Genomic DNA, 15,987 nt, shown 5'->3' with positions numbered 1-15,987 from the left:
TTTTTATTTATGGACTAATATGAATTGGAGTCTGTAAGTCCCTGAGGAGAAATTTTACGTTTGCTTCTATAAGGTACCCCAATGTTTTTACCCATTTTAGCATGATTTTTTATTTTAATTTTCTGTTTGAGGGTTTATTTGCTTTGCAAATTAGCATTATTGCTCTGCATTTGGTAAAAATTCATAACTGGATTTCTTTGGGAGACCATTTCTCCACCATGTAGTGCATACTAAGAGATCTGAGTTTCCATTTCTTCTTTCTTAGACCGAAGAAATGCATGTCATCTGTATCTATCTGTACTTACTGTGTGTGTATACTTTTGCCCTGAAAGTTTAGCTTTTTGAATGTTTTCAGTTATGTGGTGGTCTCCGCCCTCCCTCACGCAGGTCTAAGCCCTCATCTACTGCACTACACGGATTTTATACTCAAGCTTTGGACTCCAAAGACTGATATTGCATCCTCTCCCAATTACCTGAAATCACCAGCTCTACCACTATGAAGTTCTATGAAGTTTAGATGTTATTTATATATCTTTCTTTGATTATAGGCCCCTGTATTTCCTATGTTCTTGAAAGCTTAGCTATGGATTTGAAAGAATAAAAAGAATGATTATTATGTTTCCTCTAAATGTCTATCTTTGTTGAGTATGTTGAAGGAGTATGTGACTGGGTGTTTGTACTGTTCAGTATCTCTTACTTCAGGAGGCTGAAGTTCTTAAAATAATGTCATGATGTACAGGGATGTGGGAGCTTAACAAGTTTGAGGACTAAGAAAAAATGTCTACTTTAAAATCTTGAACATGTGACTTAACATTACCCTGGATAGGGAAGTTAAGTGGTAATAATGAAAATTCCATACAAGACAGATCAACCAGTTTGGATTTGACTCTCAAGTTCCAGACTATTGGGCTGGGGATATAGCTCAGTTGGTAGAGTGCTTACCTTGCAAGCCTGAGGCCCTGGGTTCAATCCCCAGCATCACAAAACAAACAAACAAACAAACAAACAAACAAAAACAATTATGAAAGTTCCAGACTATTTAAAGGTGCAGTCACATGTCAGAAGTCTCACTCTGACATCAGTGTGAAGACCTATGGGGGGAGACAAGTGGAGACAGCAGTAATGAGGTCATGGAAATTAGTATTGGTCAGAGCTGCCAAAGCTTAAATAGTGGTACAAACAAAGAACAAAGCGCGAATATAAGGAAAAACATTGATGTCAAGGAGTGACTGGATGTGGGGAGATGTGAGAGGGTTCCTTAAGATTTTGGCTTGTGCATCAGGCAGATGATCATGATGGTACTGTTAGCCAACACCAGGAATAAAGAGGAAAAACAATTTTATGACAATCTCAAGTGATTTCACTATAGAAGTCGACTGCTTTGAAATAACATTTCTTTACACATTCTGTGTTTTAATGGTGCTCCATGCAGGTTCAGAGAGAATAAATCAGGATGGCTGTAGGCTCAGGTGTGAATGGAAGCTGAGAAGCTGAAGACAGTGTATAGGTAACTATTTCTAGAAGCTTGCCTCTGCCAGGAGGTGAACAGTAGCTTGGATGAAAATACAAAAATGAATGAAGGGAGGAACTTAGGCAGGTTTTGTAGGTTTATATGGAATAAGCCTCTAGAGTGAGTAAAAGGAAGGAATACGGGAGAAACTGCTGTAGTAAATTAAGGGAGTGGCCTAGAGGAGGAAACGTAGGGTTGAATCTAGGTCTTTCAGGATCTTGAATGACATAACTAAATCATTGTCACTCATCCTGAGCTCGCTCCCAATGCTTCACATTCTCCAGTCCTCTTGCTCCTCGGGTTCTCAAGGTCGAGCATCCCTGACAGTCTCCTCTTTCTCCTCTTCCTGGCTCTTTACTGACCACCATACTGGGGAACGTGACCCTGGTGCTGCTCATCTCCCGTGACTCCAGGCTCCACTCGCCTACGTATTATCTCTGCGTCGTCTCTCCGTGGTGGACTTGGGGCTATCCACAGTCACCCTGCCCCAGTTGTTGGTTCATCTGGCCTCTGATTACCCAGCCGTTCCTGCTGCCCGCTGCTTGACTCAGTTCTTTTTCTTCTATGCATTTGGAGTCACAGGTACACTTGTCATTGCAGTCATGGCTCTAGATCGCTATGTGGCCATCTGTGACCCTCTGCACTATGCTTTGGTGATGAATCGCCAACTCTGTGCCTGCTTACTGGCCTTGAGCTGGGTGGTGTCTACCGTGCATACTATGTTATATGTGGGTCTCCTCCTGCCCCTGTATTGGGCTGGGGATACTGAGGGGAATGTCAACGTTTCCCACTTCTTTTGTGACCACCGACCACTTCTGCGAGCCTCTTGCTCTGACATACATTCCAATGAGCTGGCCATATTCCTGGAGGGTGGCTTCCTAATGCTGGTCCCCTGCCCCCTGATTGTACTCTCCTATGCTCTAATTGGGGCCACCATCTTATGTTTGCCTTCAGCAGCTGGTCGCCGCTGAGCAGCCTCCACCTGTGGATCCCACCTCACCATGGCTGGCTTCCTCTATGGCACCATCATTTGGGTCTACTTCCAGCCTCCCTCCCAGACCTCTTGGGACCAGGATATGGTGGCTGCAGTAATGTACACTTCCATTACACCTTTGGCCAACCCATTTGTTTATAGCCTTTGCAACAAGGATGTCAAGGATATACTCTGCAGGTTGTGTAGACAGGGGAGAGTGGACTCCTGATTAGCCTGCTTTAGGCTGTATTGGGAAGGTGAGGAAAGGTGTGGGAAGATTTTTATTATGGTTGATTTGGGGAGATCAGAACAAGGATTGGCCTAGACAACCAGGGGAACTCCAGCTTTGGCCCTTGTCAGTGCTGTGCTCTGATGGAGCTATGAATGTTTGACACTGATACGCACATGTGATCAGGACGCCTTTATCTGTGTGCCTCTGGGACCCCTCCATTAGGCCATTCACCTTCAGTTATCAAAGTGGATATAAATAGTTCACCAGGTCTTGTTAGCTGTAATTCCAGGGAATCATAGTGACATTTAATATGGATTTAATATGGTGGGCTTTCTTACGGGACCGTGTTGGTGCATTTCAGAAAACAATAAAAGACAGCAATTTAGACAAACAGGGCTGGCAAGTTCACCACTTACTGCATTCAACAACAAATAGGTCCAGCAGTAAACATAAAATGATACTCAAGATTCTGTGATTCCATATGTCAGCCCTAATTTCTGTGGGTCTCATAGAGGAAGCTTCAAACATTTGAATTCTATTTTATATATTTTAAATTATTTCCAGTATGCATTTTATAAATAAAATGGAAAATTTAAAGCAAATGACCTTGCTGCATAAAAGGAGTGATGCATTCTTTCAACAATGAAAAAACTGGCTTTGCTTAGACTTTTGGTAGGTGGAATCTTGAACTCTATTTTGGTATCTCCTAATAGATTAAAATGGTAACTTTGATCCAGGTCAGATCCATTCCTCTCTTCTTCCCTTCTCCTGTCCCTCCTCCCTCCCCCAAGTCCACGAATCTTCCATCTATTTTGATGGAATCACCCCTCTTGTCTCTCTCTCTCCCTCTTTTTCCCCTGATATTTTGGACTTATGATTGATATTTTAGGGCAGCCTTGGGTGCACAGCAAAACTGAACTGAGAGCACAGCGTTCCCTTGGACCCCCTTCTCCCACGCAGGCACAGCTTTCCCACCAGCAGAATCCCACATCAGAGCAATTCGCCTTCCCTCCACTGCAGTGCAGGTGCCCCTTCCCCCCTCTTCCCAGCACTTGCTGTCTTTTATCTTTTTGATAGCAGTCAGTCACTCTAACAGCAGCCAGGAGGCACCTCATTGTGATTTTAATCGGCACTTCTCTGCTCGTTAGTTGTGGGGAGCGGTGTTCGATTGCCGCGTGGTCATGGTGCCCTGCTGGTGCTGGGAACCGCTGTGCAAAAGCACAGGTTAAGATTGCCCGGTTGCTATGGTGACACCTGCCCATGGAAACTCTGTGCCAAAGGCGCAGGTTATCAGTCTTGACCTTGAACTCGGACACTAGCTCCCAGGGATAGGGGATTCTGATAACCATAATGTCTCGTCACTGCTTTGATCTTGCCTACTTTGCAGAAACTTTCTCACAAATAACCTTTGACGATAAAACCTACGTAAGAACCATAGTGGAAGCAGCTCTGGGGCTTGCTTCTCTAGCCGGGGTCAGTGTCCCACGGATCCCACTTTTCTCTCTAAATGTTCGTGTGTTTTTCTCAATCCCTCATTGCTCCCTGCAGGTTTCTAGGGTTTGGCTGTGAGGTCACAGCAATTAGTGATGTTGAGCATCATCTAGAGTTATTGTCTGAGTAATTTGGTACAGAAAGTTTGAGTTCTTGCCTCTAATCCAATAGCCCAATAATGAGGCTTTAAGAAAAAAGGAGAAAGAAGTCGTATTGCTTTGCTGGCAAAGAAGAAAGATGGTGGTCTCACATCATGGAAGCTGCCATACTTACTCCCAGGGGAAAATGGAGGGCTTTAGAAAGGGGGCAGCAAATGCTGTTTTCCAGATACTATCCATACCTGTGATTAAGGTTCAGCTTTATCCTTACAGGTCTGGAGGTCCATTGTTCAGGTTGCAGTAAATGAGAGAACAGATAACTCAGCTTAGGATAGGAAGAATGTTGATCTTGTTTTTCTGCAGTTAGGAAGGGGAAGAAGAAGAGGAAAAAAAAATCAGTTCTAAAAGAGGCCACCCACGGTCCATCAGCAAGGTTTACATTCGAGCATAAAGTGAAGCCCCATAACACCTGTTCTTATGAAAATCCTACGTATCTAAGACACACTTTGGATGCTTTGTACATACCATATTATTATGGATTTTGGTGTTTTAATATGAGAATAGTTCTATAGTTCTATAAAAGAATAATAATCATCAGCCGTCCCCGGTTCCTGATATCTTGGCAAGTGAGCAACACCAGCTTCTTGCTGTCTGTCTACCTTCTGCTGCCACAAGCCCTTTTCACATTTGCCCTACCACCCTCCAGCTTCTGGGGCACCTCCATCACCAACAGACACACGGCGGAGGGCAGGGAACTCGACTTAACTGGTGCCAAGCAGAACACCGGAGTGTGGCTGGTCAAGTTTCCTAAATGTTTGTCGCAGCAATGGGCTAAAGCCCCTGGAAGAGGTGACGTTGGAAACTGCAGATTGCCAAGAATCAAGGAGAACTGAGGTGCCATTTACTTAGAAGAGGATCTTGCAAATATTCATATTGGCTGAAAACCAGCTTCCGTCAGCACTTCTAGGGAACATTTGTCTTGCAAAGTGTTGCAGAACAGACATCATCAGGATTTACAGAGAGCTTACCAGATAAACTCTGACTGGCGGGAGTAGTGGTGGTACAAAGAGCTGAATGCTGACCTGCTACCAGTGAAAACTATATGAGATTAAGGAGATTGCAAACAGAAGAACCTTCCAAACCGGAAAGGTTATCACAACAACTGGAGAAAGTTGTAACAACAAATTATACACCTATTGCTATCGTCAATCCAATATTGAATATGAAAGGAAAAAGAAAGACGATGGAAAGTGAACTTGAGCTGATAAATAACATATTCTAAACATGTTGTTTTCAGCCTTTGAGAAACATCAGAATTATAATTTAAGGACTTGGTGGACATCACAAAACAACCTGCGGGAAACCTAAAGAACAATTTGAAATAAAGTGGAATTCAGAATGTAAAAGGGATCCATAAAAACATGGGAGCTGAAGCCATAGGACAGGCATTATCAAGGAGAAGAAAGAGTGATTGAGAGGCCTTGTAGCCAGCAGGCTGATGGAACAGCTGAAGGGTGATGCTAACCCACAGCACTGATCCCAGGGGCTTGGAGCACCCTAGGTTAAGAGGAGTAAAATGACTGGCACTTCAGTTTCTTTCAGTAAATTTTTTAAATCTGTAATTCCATATAGTTTCTTAAGTTGAAAATTTATTTATAGACTTAACTTGTATTAAACTTGTAAATTTGGGGCTGGGGTTGTGGCTCAGTGGTAATGTGCCTGCCTAGCATATGTGAGGCACTGGGTTCGATCCTCAGCACCACATAAAAATAAAGGCATTGTGTCCCTCTACAACTAAAAAAAAAAAAATTTAAACAAACAAACAAACAAAAAACTTGTAAATTCATGATGGGAATAGGGGTTAGGGATTAAGAGGACTTTTCATTTTAAGTGTTAACTTTTGAAATGTTAAGATTAGGAAATGTTTGCTAAACAAAGACTGTGTCCTTGCTGCCCTTCGAAGGAGCTGAGGTAACATAGATCCAAAGTGAATGATATAGTAAGGAAAAAAAAAAAGGTCAACTACACAAATCATTACAAGGAATAAAAAGTCAAACTTCTTTTTCTGAAATTGTTCAAAAATTAAGTTGCCTTAAAAAAATTTGATCATGTTGCTATTCATATATACAGTAAAGAACATTAAAAAAAATAATCTCCACACAGTTTATTATCAATTCAATGCCAATATGGTATCATTCCTACCCCAACCCACCCCTCTTCCTATTGTTTTCAACTAAATCTCATGTTTTATGATTTTATCCATAATATACACATAACCATGTATTATATATACACATGTGTACATAATACATATATGTAAAACCAATCACTAAAGATTGAGACTTTTTCAATGCAATTATCATAAAGAAAATTTTAACAATTCCTTAATATCACTAAAGGCCCAGTCAGTGTTGAAATACTCAATTTTCTCAATAAAATAAAATGAAACTGGTTTTTATAGTTTTTAAAAAGCCAGATTTCAATAAAGTTCTTGCAGTGTGGCTACTTCTTTAGTATATTCAGTCTTTTTTTCTCTCTCCTCCTTGTTTTTTTTCCCTTCTCTCCCTTTCTGTCTTTTGCAATTAGTGGAAGAAACTGTGACATTCTCGTGTGGAATTTCCTATAGTCAGAATCCGTCTGGTTTTGTCACCATGTTGCAGTTTAACCCATTTCTCTGCACTTGGTATGTTCCTTAAGTTGTAAGTCAGATGGGATTCATGCTTGATCTTGGAACAGGGAGACCTGTCAAGGATGGTTCTGTGTTGTTCCATGAGCAGGACACGTAATACCTGGTTAGGCCACAGTTTTGGTGAAATGAGCTGCTATTTCCCTCCAATCTCTAGGTCTATTCGTTAAAGCAGAAATAAAAATCAGGTCATAGGTGTGGGTGTTACCAGAGTTCTAGTCCAGAAGCCTAACTCTAGGGAATCCTACAAATCAGGTCCGGCCACCCACCCCAAAAACCAAACAGGAAAGGTAGTGGTGAGAACAGTGTGATTCTGCATCATGTACGACCTGAAGAATGAGGAGTCATACTCCACGTATGCATGATGTGTCAAAATGCATCCTGGGGTCACGCATAACTAATGAGAACAAATAAAAGAGAGGTAATGGTGAGCAGGATGAGAGGAACTTTAATCTCCTCGGTGACACTGGGAAGACAAGGGGATCCGTGTCCTTGTCATGTCTTCAAGGGTTAAATGACCCTGAGGTGTTATGGAAAGGGGACTGATGGAGAGTTTGGGTCCTCAGAGCTTGGGGCTTTTCACAGCAGCCAAAGCAGGTGATCTTGATCAGATGTGGTCTGTCCCTCATTATCTCAGGACTGGTCAGGTAGGGCCTTTTCCCTAGGAAAGTTACAGTTTTGGAGGTGACCTCAATTCATCACAAGATGTTTTTCAGATCAGACCTTGTTCCTGGAATCCAAGGTGACTTGGAACAAAGGAGATAGATGCAAAATGGATGCTAAGTCTTCAATCCTGTTTTGAGCTACCCTGCAGACATTTGCAGGCAAAAGTGAAATCTTAAGTCCTTGTTAGATTGGCAGGGGTATGGGGAGGGTTGGAGGAAGAAAAAATGTAGTCAGTCCCCTTGCCCAGGGCCGCTACCTCGATCCCAGGTGACTGGATTTGGCTGCCTGCTTATCTGCATAAGAAATAAACAAAAGATGGAAAAGAGAAAAAGTGAACTTTATGCAGTTTGATTAAACTAGGGAGAAGCAGTTAGATATCTTCTCCTTTCTGGTCCTACAGAAACAACTATAATTTATAAAAACAAAAATGAGGGATATACATATATAGATTTGGTTGGCCTGAGAAGGGTCAAAATGGGCCAATAGGCAGGAAATACACTCAGAGGAAGTAGTTAGCCTGAGCTAGACAGGCCAGGGCAGGGGGCAATCTCTGCTCTCCACTTCTTTGGCACTCTGATGAGCAGGATATTGTAACCCTTCAGCTTCTCTTTTTAGCATGAGAAAGATTGCTCTTAATTCTGAGGCGGGTGGGGACAAATTTATCCTATTTCAGAAAGAGCTGAAACTCTAGGATCATCTGCTCAGAGTGAGATGAGTGAAAATGAACCACATCCAGGCATTTTCAATCTCTCTGTCGCCTCCCTGGAATTCTGGGGTGGAGGGCATTGGACAGTGACAGTATGATTTATTCACTGTAATATTTTATGCCCTAAAGTAATAAAGGTGCTATCAGAAACTCTAGTAGATCATCTGCAAACTAAAACAACAAATGTCCCTCATGGCTTTTGGGGGGAGAATATTGGTTTAGATCTTTGTTTTGCCACTAGAATTTGAACATCCTTATCAACTAGGAATTTGGCTTTCTAGCTGGTGTTTAACTTTCTTTCATGCAGGTGAAGGATGGAAAAATACCACTGTTTCCATTTTGAGGGTATTTCCATGACACACAATCTATATCAATATGGCAAATGTCATTGTTATGATATTTAAAAATGAGACCAAGAATCTCTTCATTTGTATATCTTACATTTTCAATATGGTCTCAATATCCTGCTGTTAATTTTACTTCTCAGACTAGTTTAAGTCAAATATTCTGAGAATGGTAGTTGTAAAATAACAAAATGGCTAGCTTTAACATAGCCAAAGGATGAGGTGAAGGCAGAAAGTGAGAAAATCTTCAGAGAGTAGGATGGAGACACAATAGCAGAGGTCGGAGTGTTCCTATTGCAATCTTGCAAATCTTCATGCCTTGTATCTAATTCATCTGAATTAAGTAACAGTCAGTCAATAATTACAGAGAGGATAGGTTAGGAGAGATGGCTTCTCGAAAATGAAATGGGAATCAGTTTCCTCTTGGGTTTCTTCTTGCATGGCTGTTGATAGTATACAAGGCTGCGGTGTCCCCTAACAGGGTAGACCTTCCCTGCAGACCCAATGTTTACAGAGGTTTCCTGGGATTCACCTTGGCAGTATCTATGTACAAGGAAGGAGAATGGGAGGCTCCTGAGTCATAGACCCATTTGACACAGGGAGGTGGAAGGGCTCAGCCCACTCCAATTAGTATTTCATCTGAATGAATTGGAGCCTCCAGGGGTTAGTAAGAGTCCCAGAGTGAGTGGATCTAAGTAAGCCTGCTTGATTGCGATGAGCTGCTCTCTAGGAAGGCTTTGGTGGAAAATGATAAAAAGGGCATCCCTAATGGGCAGGAGGGAATGCAGCTTTGCCAGACTTTCACTTGGGTGTGTGATGTATTAGATACAGAGAAAAGGTGAGGCTAGTGTTACTCTCTGTCCTAAGAGTAAATAGAAAAGGACAGAAAATAAAAGACCATAGTCCTTTTGTAGAAAACAGCATGATATTAATACCAAGAAGTTCAAGGAGAGTAGCATAAAGTACAAATATTAGTCAAGAAGCAATAGGATGGAGGAATTACGAATTATAACTTGGAAAGATACATTTTTCAGTGAAAAGTGAAGGATGAGATGGAGAATATAGTCATATAATTGGGAAGGTTATGGAGAACGTTTCATGGTACCCAGAGGCTAGAAATATGTAACAGAGGGTCTAATTTATTTTTTGAGAATTTGGAGGACCTATTTATACGACAGTAAAAAAAGTGGTTCTTATTTATACATCTCAGACTCAAACTTTGTGATTCATCAACTCAAGAGTGTGACCATACTAGAAATAGAGTTTAGATCACGAAGGCACTAAGAGAGCATATTCCAAATATTCATGTCAACAGCTAAGCGCGACTGAGTTGTGGGATCATACAAGCATATAGTTTGAGCTACACATTCACTGACACAAAAGGATACAGGAAGAAAAAATGACAAAAGTATAGACACTAGAAAATGTAAGTTTTCATTGTCTCTTAAGCTCCTGCCTCAAAGATGTGATCCATTAAGTAAAGACGGCCTGAACATATATGAGTGAGGAGATTAGGGAAACCAAGGTCCAACCAGAGAAAGTAGAATGTGTTTCAAGAGAATGTGACAGAAGCAAAAGAAAGCTGGAGCCTAGTGATTTTCACATCTTTGCGATGACAGACAATGCAAATGCCTTACCTGCAGATAAGTGAAGAGCGTTCAAAAGCAATCATGCTTTAGAGTCCTCGGCACTATTCAGGGAAAATGTCCCTTACTAGTAGACTTGAATATCTGCTTCTTTCTGTGACTTATTTCCTATGGTGGGGATGAGGCATCTTACAAATTCAGAGCTAGGAGTATTGGATTTATCATATGTTTTTGTTCTTCCAGCTTTCTAGAGCTATCAGTAAAATAACAACAAAGGGAAAGCCCCATAATAATAAATAGGAAGGGGAATCATTAGCAGATGTGATATTCCAGGGAGTTTTCAAGAGACAGAAATAAAGCAGTAATAAGATAAAAATTGCTTAGAACACAGGGAATGGATTTCAGTGGAAGAGAGTGCAGATCTTCCTGGCAGCAATCCAAGACCCAGAGGGAGCCAGTTTAGGAAGAGGGTGAGATGGATAATGGGGAAAGGGTGGAGAGCAGAGTGTGTCAGCTGAAATAAACAAGCCTTCCTACAGTACAACTAAGCCAGCCATTCTGCAGACGTCCTTCTCTCTTCCCCTAACTTAAGACTCAGATCATGGAAGCCTGCATTTTACCCCAATGAAAACTTGAAGATTCTTCTCTGGAATGAGAAAGAGTTCGGGTTATTAAATTGGCTACTACCTCTTACAGGAAAGGCCTCTTTTATATTTGGGGTAAGTAGCAAAAAGGTAAACTCCCTACACAACAAGATTTTAAGTTTTCCTATTCCTGGGAGAGAGTAGTGTAGGCTCATATATGCAAATACAGTACCATGAGGAATTGGCACTTCCTACCTACAACAAGCTGCTCCAGTGCACCAAAAATGGCAAATCGGCAGCATCAAAGAGAAATACAGTATGAAAATAAAGTTTACTCCAGAATAAATTTCTGTCATTCAAGATACAAAGGATAATATAAAAATGTGTATTCTCAGAGAAATGCACTCACAAAACAAGAACAGGATATCCCTTTAAGGGAACAAAATGATAAAGAGCTCATGGACACACATGAAACATGATTGTAAGTATAAGAGAAATACTGATAATGGATTACTATAGTTATAATCTAGGGCGTAGGCTAAAAAATAATTTTAAGCTTGCTCACACAAATTCTTTTTTTCCCATTGGAAGTGAAGTTCATTTTATTTTTTTATTATTATTTTCTTATTGCAAATACCTTGCTCTTTAAATACTATTTATCTAAGTTTTTCAAGAAGTGCTTAGGCCATTTTAAATGGTGTATTATTATCATTGGGGCTGACTCTATGCTTGAAAACAAGTTTATTTATAACCTGTTGTAAGTGCTACCTCCTTTTTTGCAGTTAGGAAATGCAGAATTTTTTAAAAAAATCTATTTGTTCTTTTAAGTTACACATGACAGTAGACTGTATTTTGACACATCATACATACATGGAGTATAACTTCCCATTTTTGTGGTTGTACATGATGTGGTGTTACACTGGTCATGTATTCATATATGAACACAGGAAAGTTATGTCCAATTCATTCTACTGTCTTTCCTGTTCCCATCCCCCTCCCTTCTCCCCACTCCTCCCTGTCCTGTCCAGTGAACTTCCACCTCTAACACCAAACCCAACCCTCCCAACGCATATTATGAGTCAGCATCGACATATCAGAGAGAACATTAGGCCTTTGGTTTTTTGGGATTGGCTTATTTTGCTTAGCATGATAGTCTCCAGTTCCATCCATTTACTGGCAAATGTCATAAGGAAATGAGGAATTTGAAATGATCTCCTAGCTTGTAAGGACATGGAGATGCACTACCCCTTTCATATAAAAAAATGAGCCAATATGTCAAGAAACCAACACTAGCAAAGTGGGTTTAATATTACCTTTTACCTGTGTGTTTTATCTAATTATTTTGGTTGTTAATATGGTGATAATTGAAAGTCTAGATAAATTCAAAGTACTATAGTTACTGATTTATTGACCTTGATTTATGGCATGATATTTTTATAAAAATGGAGGTGGCATCATCACAATACTTAATGAGTAGTTTCTCAGTTTCTAACATTTTGATTTGTTTTCTTTCCTGTGACCTCCTTCCCTGTTGTCTTGAACCAGAGCCGAAGAATACTTCATCTCTCATTACTGTACTACCGAGGTTGCTGGAGTTTTATAAATACATCTCAGTGTCTGTTTCTTGGAAAGATGTCTGTTAAGTCCTGAGAGGTGACTGACAAGACTGAACTGGGAGACTAAAGGTAAATATGCTTCATGTTTTGCACAGAAATGAAGAATTTGTATAATCTGGTGACTTCACAGTTGTGATCTTAAGGGATTTCTCCTTTATTGTGTCTTACAATGTAAGACTACTTAACTCTCAAAACTTCTGGGGTGTTAGAGGTAGAGGTGGTCTAGTTGAGATGTTGCAGTAATGGTTTATAAACTTTTAACATATTCCTTGGAGAAATGTCTTTTTAGAGCCTTTGCCCATTTTCAGTTGGGTTGTTTTTTTCCCCTGTGTTTTCAAAGATAATCTGCTTGTTTAGTTCAGTGATGTTACAGCTAAAAATCAATCGTTAGCAAAAGAAGAAGCAGTCTCCATTTAACAAAAAAAGTTCTTTTTATTTTATATTGTGACAAATGTCTGCCTTTTTATACCTTTCTACATACAAAGCACAAGTTTTTTGAGGTTCTTCATAATTTGCATTATAAAAGAATTTAATATGTCATACACACTTAATTGGACAATCAACAATACGATCATTGATTTCCATGATGGAAAGACTCAAAGATGAATCTGAGAAAAATTGAGAGAAGTAATATTATCAGATTTTGTTAAATTGCTACTTGTTTCTTGATTAAATTTCTGTTCATTAATTTATATCCACTCAATTATACATAACAAATTTGGAAGAAACAACAACAACAACAAAAAAAAAACACTAGAAAGTAGGAGAGAAGAGTATGATAATATAATCAACACAAAACTTCATATTTTGTAGTAGGAAGCCAAAAGATATCCTAATTTGACAAGACATGCACATAGATGCATAAGCAAGTAGCATATTATTTAGAGGCATAGCAGCAGGAGCCACTGAAGAGCTAAACTAAACATGAAGGTTACTGCGCTTAGGATTAGGACTGCTGCTTTTTACTATATATTTTCCCATACTTATACCGTACAATTTTAAAATTATTTTCTCACATTCATGTAAAAATATGGCATTTCATCAAAATTGTTTGTAAAGCAGCATTAAAATTTCTCTGTTGTACTTTCCAGATCTGTCTATGGAGAAAACCAACCAAAAGGACATGAGAATTCCATCCACTGGCAGGTTATATTTTTCATTGAAAATTAATACTTAATAAAGTCTGTGATTAATCACTTCTACTTTCATCCCAGCTAAGTTTTAGTTGACTTACTGAAATAGAAAAATCCCTACTGAAAGAAAAATATTGATTTAAAAAATTTTAAAAATTTGTTCTTTTTAGATACACATGACAGTAGTGCATTTTGACATATTATACACACATGAAAGGGAGGGAGAGGGAAGAATAGAAATTCATTGGATTAGACAAAGGGGAAAGAAGGGAAGGGAGGGGGATGGCAAAAGGAAAGAAGTAGATTGAATCAGACATAACTTTCCTATGTTCATATATGAACGCGTGACCAGTGAAACTCCACATCACATACAACTGCGAAAATTGAATTTCTTGACATCCAAATTCAGGACCAGATAGATTTTCACTGTCTCATTGAAGGGTAGAGACTTTGAGATCTTGTTGAGCTTTGCCATCTTTATCATCCCTTTTCAACACTGATCTCCCTCTTTGCAGGTGATGTAAACCATATTTTATGGCCACTAAAAATAGGACAGAAGTAACTGAATTTGTCTTACTGGGCTTGTCCAGCAGGCCAGAAATGCAGCCAGTTATTTTTGGAATAGTCCTTGCCATGTACCTGGTGGCAGTTATGGGCAATGCCCTTCTAGTAACTGTTGCTTGTTCAGATCCCAAACTTCAGACCCCAATGTACTTCCTTCTCAGCCAGCTTTCCTTTATTGACATATTTCTGACAACCATCACTGTTCCTCAGATGCTTGTGCACACACTATCTGTGAATCGAACTATTTCCTATAACTGCTGTATGACCCAGCTGTTCTTCTTTATGGCTGTGGGCAGCATGGAAGGCCACTTGCTGGCTGCCATGGCATATGACCGCTATGTTGCCATCTGTGACCCCTTAAGATACTCTGTCATTGTCAGCCATCGCCTCTGTCTGCGCATAACATTGACCTCATGGGTGATCGTCAGCCTTAACAGTCTTCTTTACAGCGTGTTAGTCACACACTTAACCTTCTGTGGCAACCAGGTCACCCACTTCTTCTGTGACATCACTCCCCTGCTGCAACTCTCCTGCACTCGACCAGTGGCCAATGAAATGCTAATATTCACAGAGGGTGTAGCTGTTGTGGTCAGTCCCTTCTTCTTTATTTTGGGTTCTTATGCTCACATCGGTATTGCCATAGCCCGCATGCGCTCAGTTGTTGCCCTGCGCAAAGCTCTGTCAACCTGTAGCTCCCACATCCTGGTCGTGTTGCTCTTGTATGGCTCTGTGATTCGCATGTACCTCCGGCCATCCTCCAGCTATGACTTGGATCAGGATCGTCAGGTTGCCATCTTCTACACAGTGGTCACCCCTATGCTAAATCCACTGATCTACAGCCTCAGAAACCAGGAAGTTCAAGGAGCTCTGCAAAGACTTTTTAGGAAACACTGGGTCTCAAGAAACTTCCAACCAGGCTCTCAGGCAAATAGAGAATGGCAACACATCTCCTGAGACCAAGGAGTTCTGATCTAATCTGAACATGTTTCAGATAGTTGGGTTATATACTCCTAATAACCAATATTAATCACCTTTCTACAGAATACTCTTCACTGTTGACCCCTCTTGGTTGGATCAGGGAAGAAGTGAGTTCATGAATAAATGTTGCTGATCCCTGTTGACTGACTTAGATATCATCACATTGGAAATGAGAAGATACTTAAAAAAATCACTAAACCTAAGGGAAAGGGGAAATATTAGGGAATAACATTCACCAAATTATATTGTTAAATTTTGAGCACTTATGCATATATAAGAACAAATCCCACCATATGTACAACTATAATGCATCAATAAAAACACACAAAAAGTTCACTAAACCTGAATGTCCCATCTTTCAGGCATAATATGTAACACGGAGAACTACAAAGCAAAATGAAAACAATCAACATGTCTTGCAGAACTTTGATCATTTTAGTGATGGTTTGTCATGCACTGTCAAACTAATTTCAGCAACCTCTTTTTAATTTGTTTGTTCTATTTAGTTATACATGAGAGCAGAATGCATTTTGACTCATTGTACACAGATGGAGTAAAACTTTTCATTTCTCTGGTTGTACATGATGTATAGTCACACCATTCATGCAATCATACATGTACATAGAGTAATGATGTCAGTCTCATTCCACCATATCCCTTGTCCCCTTTCCTCTCCTCATTTCCTTCTGCACAAGGTTCCTCCATTCTTTCCTTACTTCCCTGGCATCCCCCCTCTTGTTATGTATCAACATCCACTTATCAGAGAAAACATTGTTATGAATAAGCATCTACTTATTGGAGAAAACATTTGGCCTTTGGT

General features: G+C 40.1%; 1 protein-coding gene and 2 pseudogenes across 3 annotated transcripts; all 3 read left to right on the top strand.

Moving 5' to 3' along the window:
• Positions 1 to 1,453: 1,453 nt before the first annotated feature.
• OR1B1 (olfactory receptor family 1 subfamily B member 1) lies at positions 1,454 to 2,712 on the top strand (the record flags this gene model as incomplete). The annotated part of the gene is given in 5 exon segments (XM_079112164.1): positions 1,454 to 1,459; positions 1,767 to 1,866; positions 1,869 to 1,943; positions 1,946 to 2,478; positions 2,482 to 2,712. Coding segments are annotated over 5 exon segments (945 nt in total).
• Positions 2,713 to 4,491: 1,779 nt separating this feature from the next.
• Positions 4,492 to 5,822, top strand: LOC306644912 (general transcription factor IIF subunit 2-like; annotated as a pseudogene). The gene is made up of 3 exons: positions 4,492 to 4,577; positions 5,011 to 5,172; positions 5,412 to 5,822. The product of its transcript is annotated as a general transcription factor IIF subunit 2-like (transcript).
• An 8,337-nt stretch (positions 5,823 to 14,159) lies between these two features.
• On the top strand, positions 14,160 to 15,121 carry LOC306644911 (olfactory receptor 1f45-like; annotated as a pseudogene). Its single transcript has one exon. The product of its transcript is annotated as an olfactory receptor 1f45-like (transcript).
• Positions 15,122 to 15,987: the final 866 nt, after the last annotated feature.

Source organism: Sciurus vulgaris (assembly GCF_902686455.1).
Source record: "Sciurus vulgaris genome assembly, chromosome: 15".
Lineage (NCBI taxonomy): Eukaryota > Metazoa > Chordata > Mammalia > Rodentia > Sciuridae > Sciurus > Sciurus vulgaris.
The sequence above is the reverse complement of the archived record's forward strand: the minus strand, read 5'-3'. Positions and strand labels throughout refer to the sequence as shown.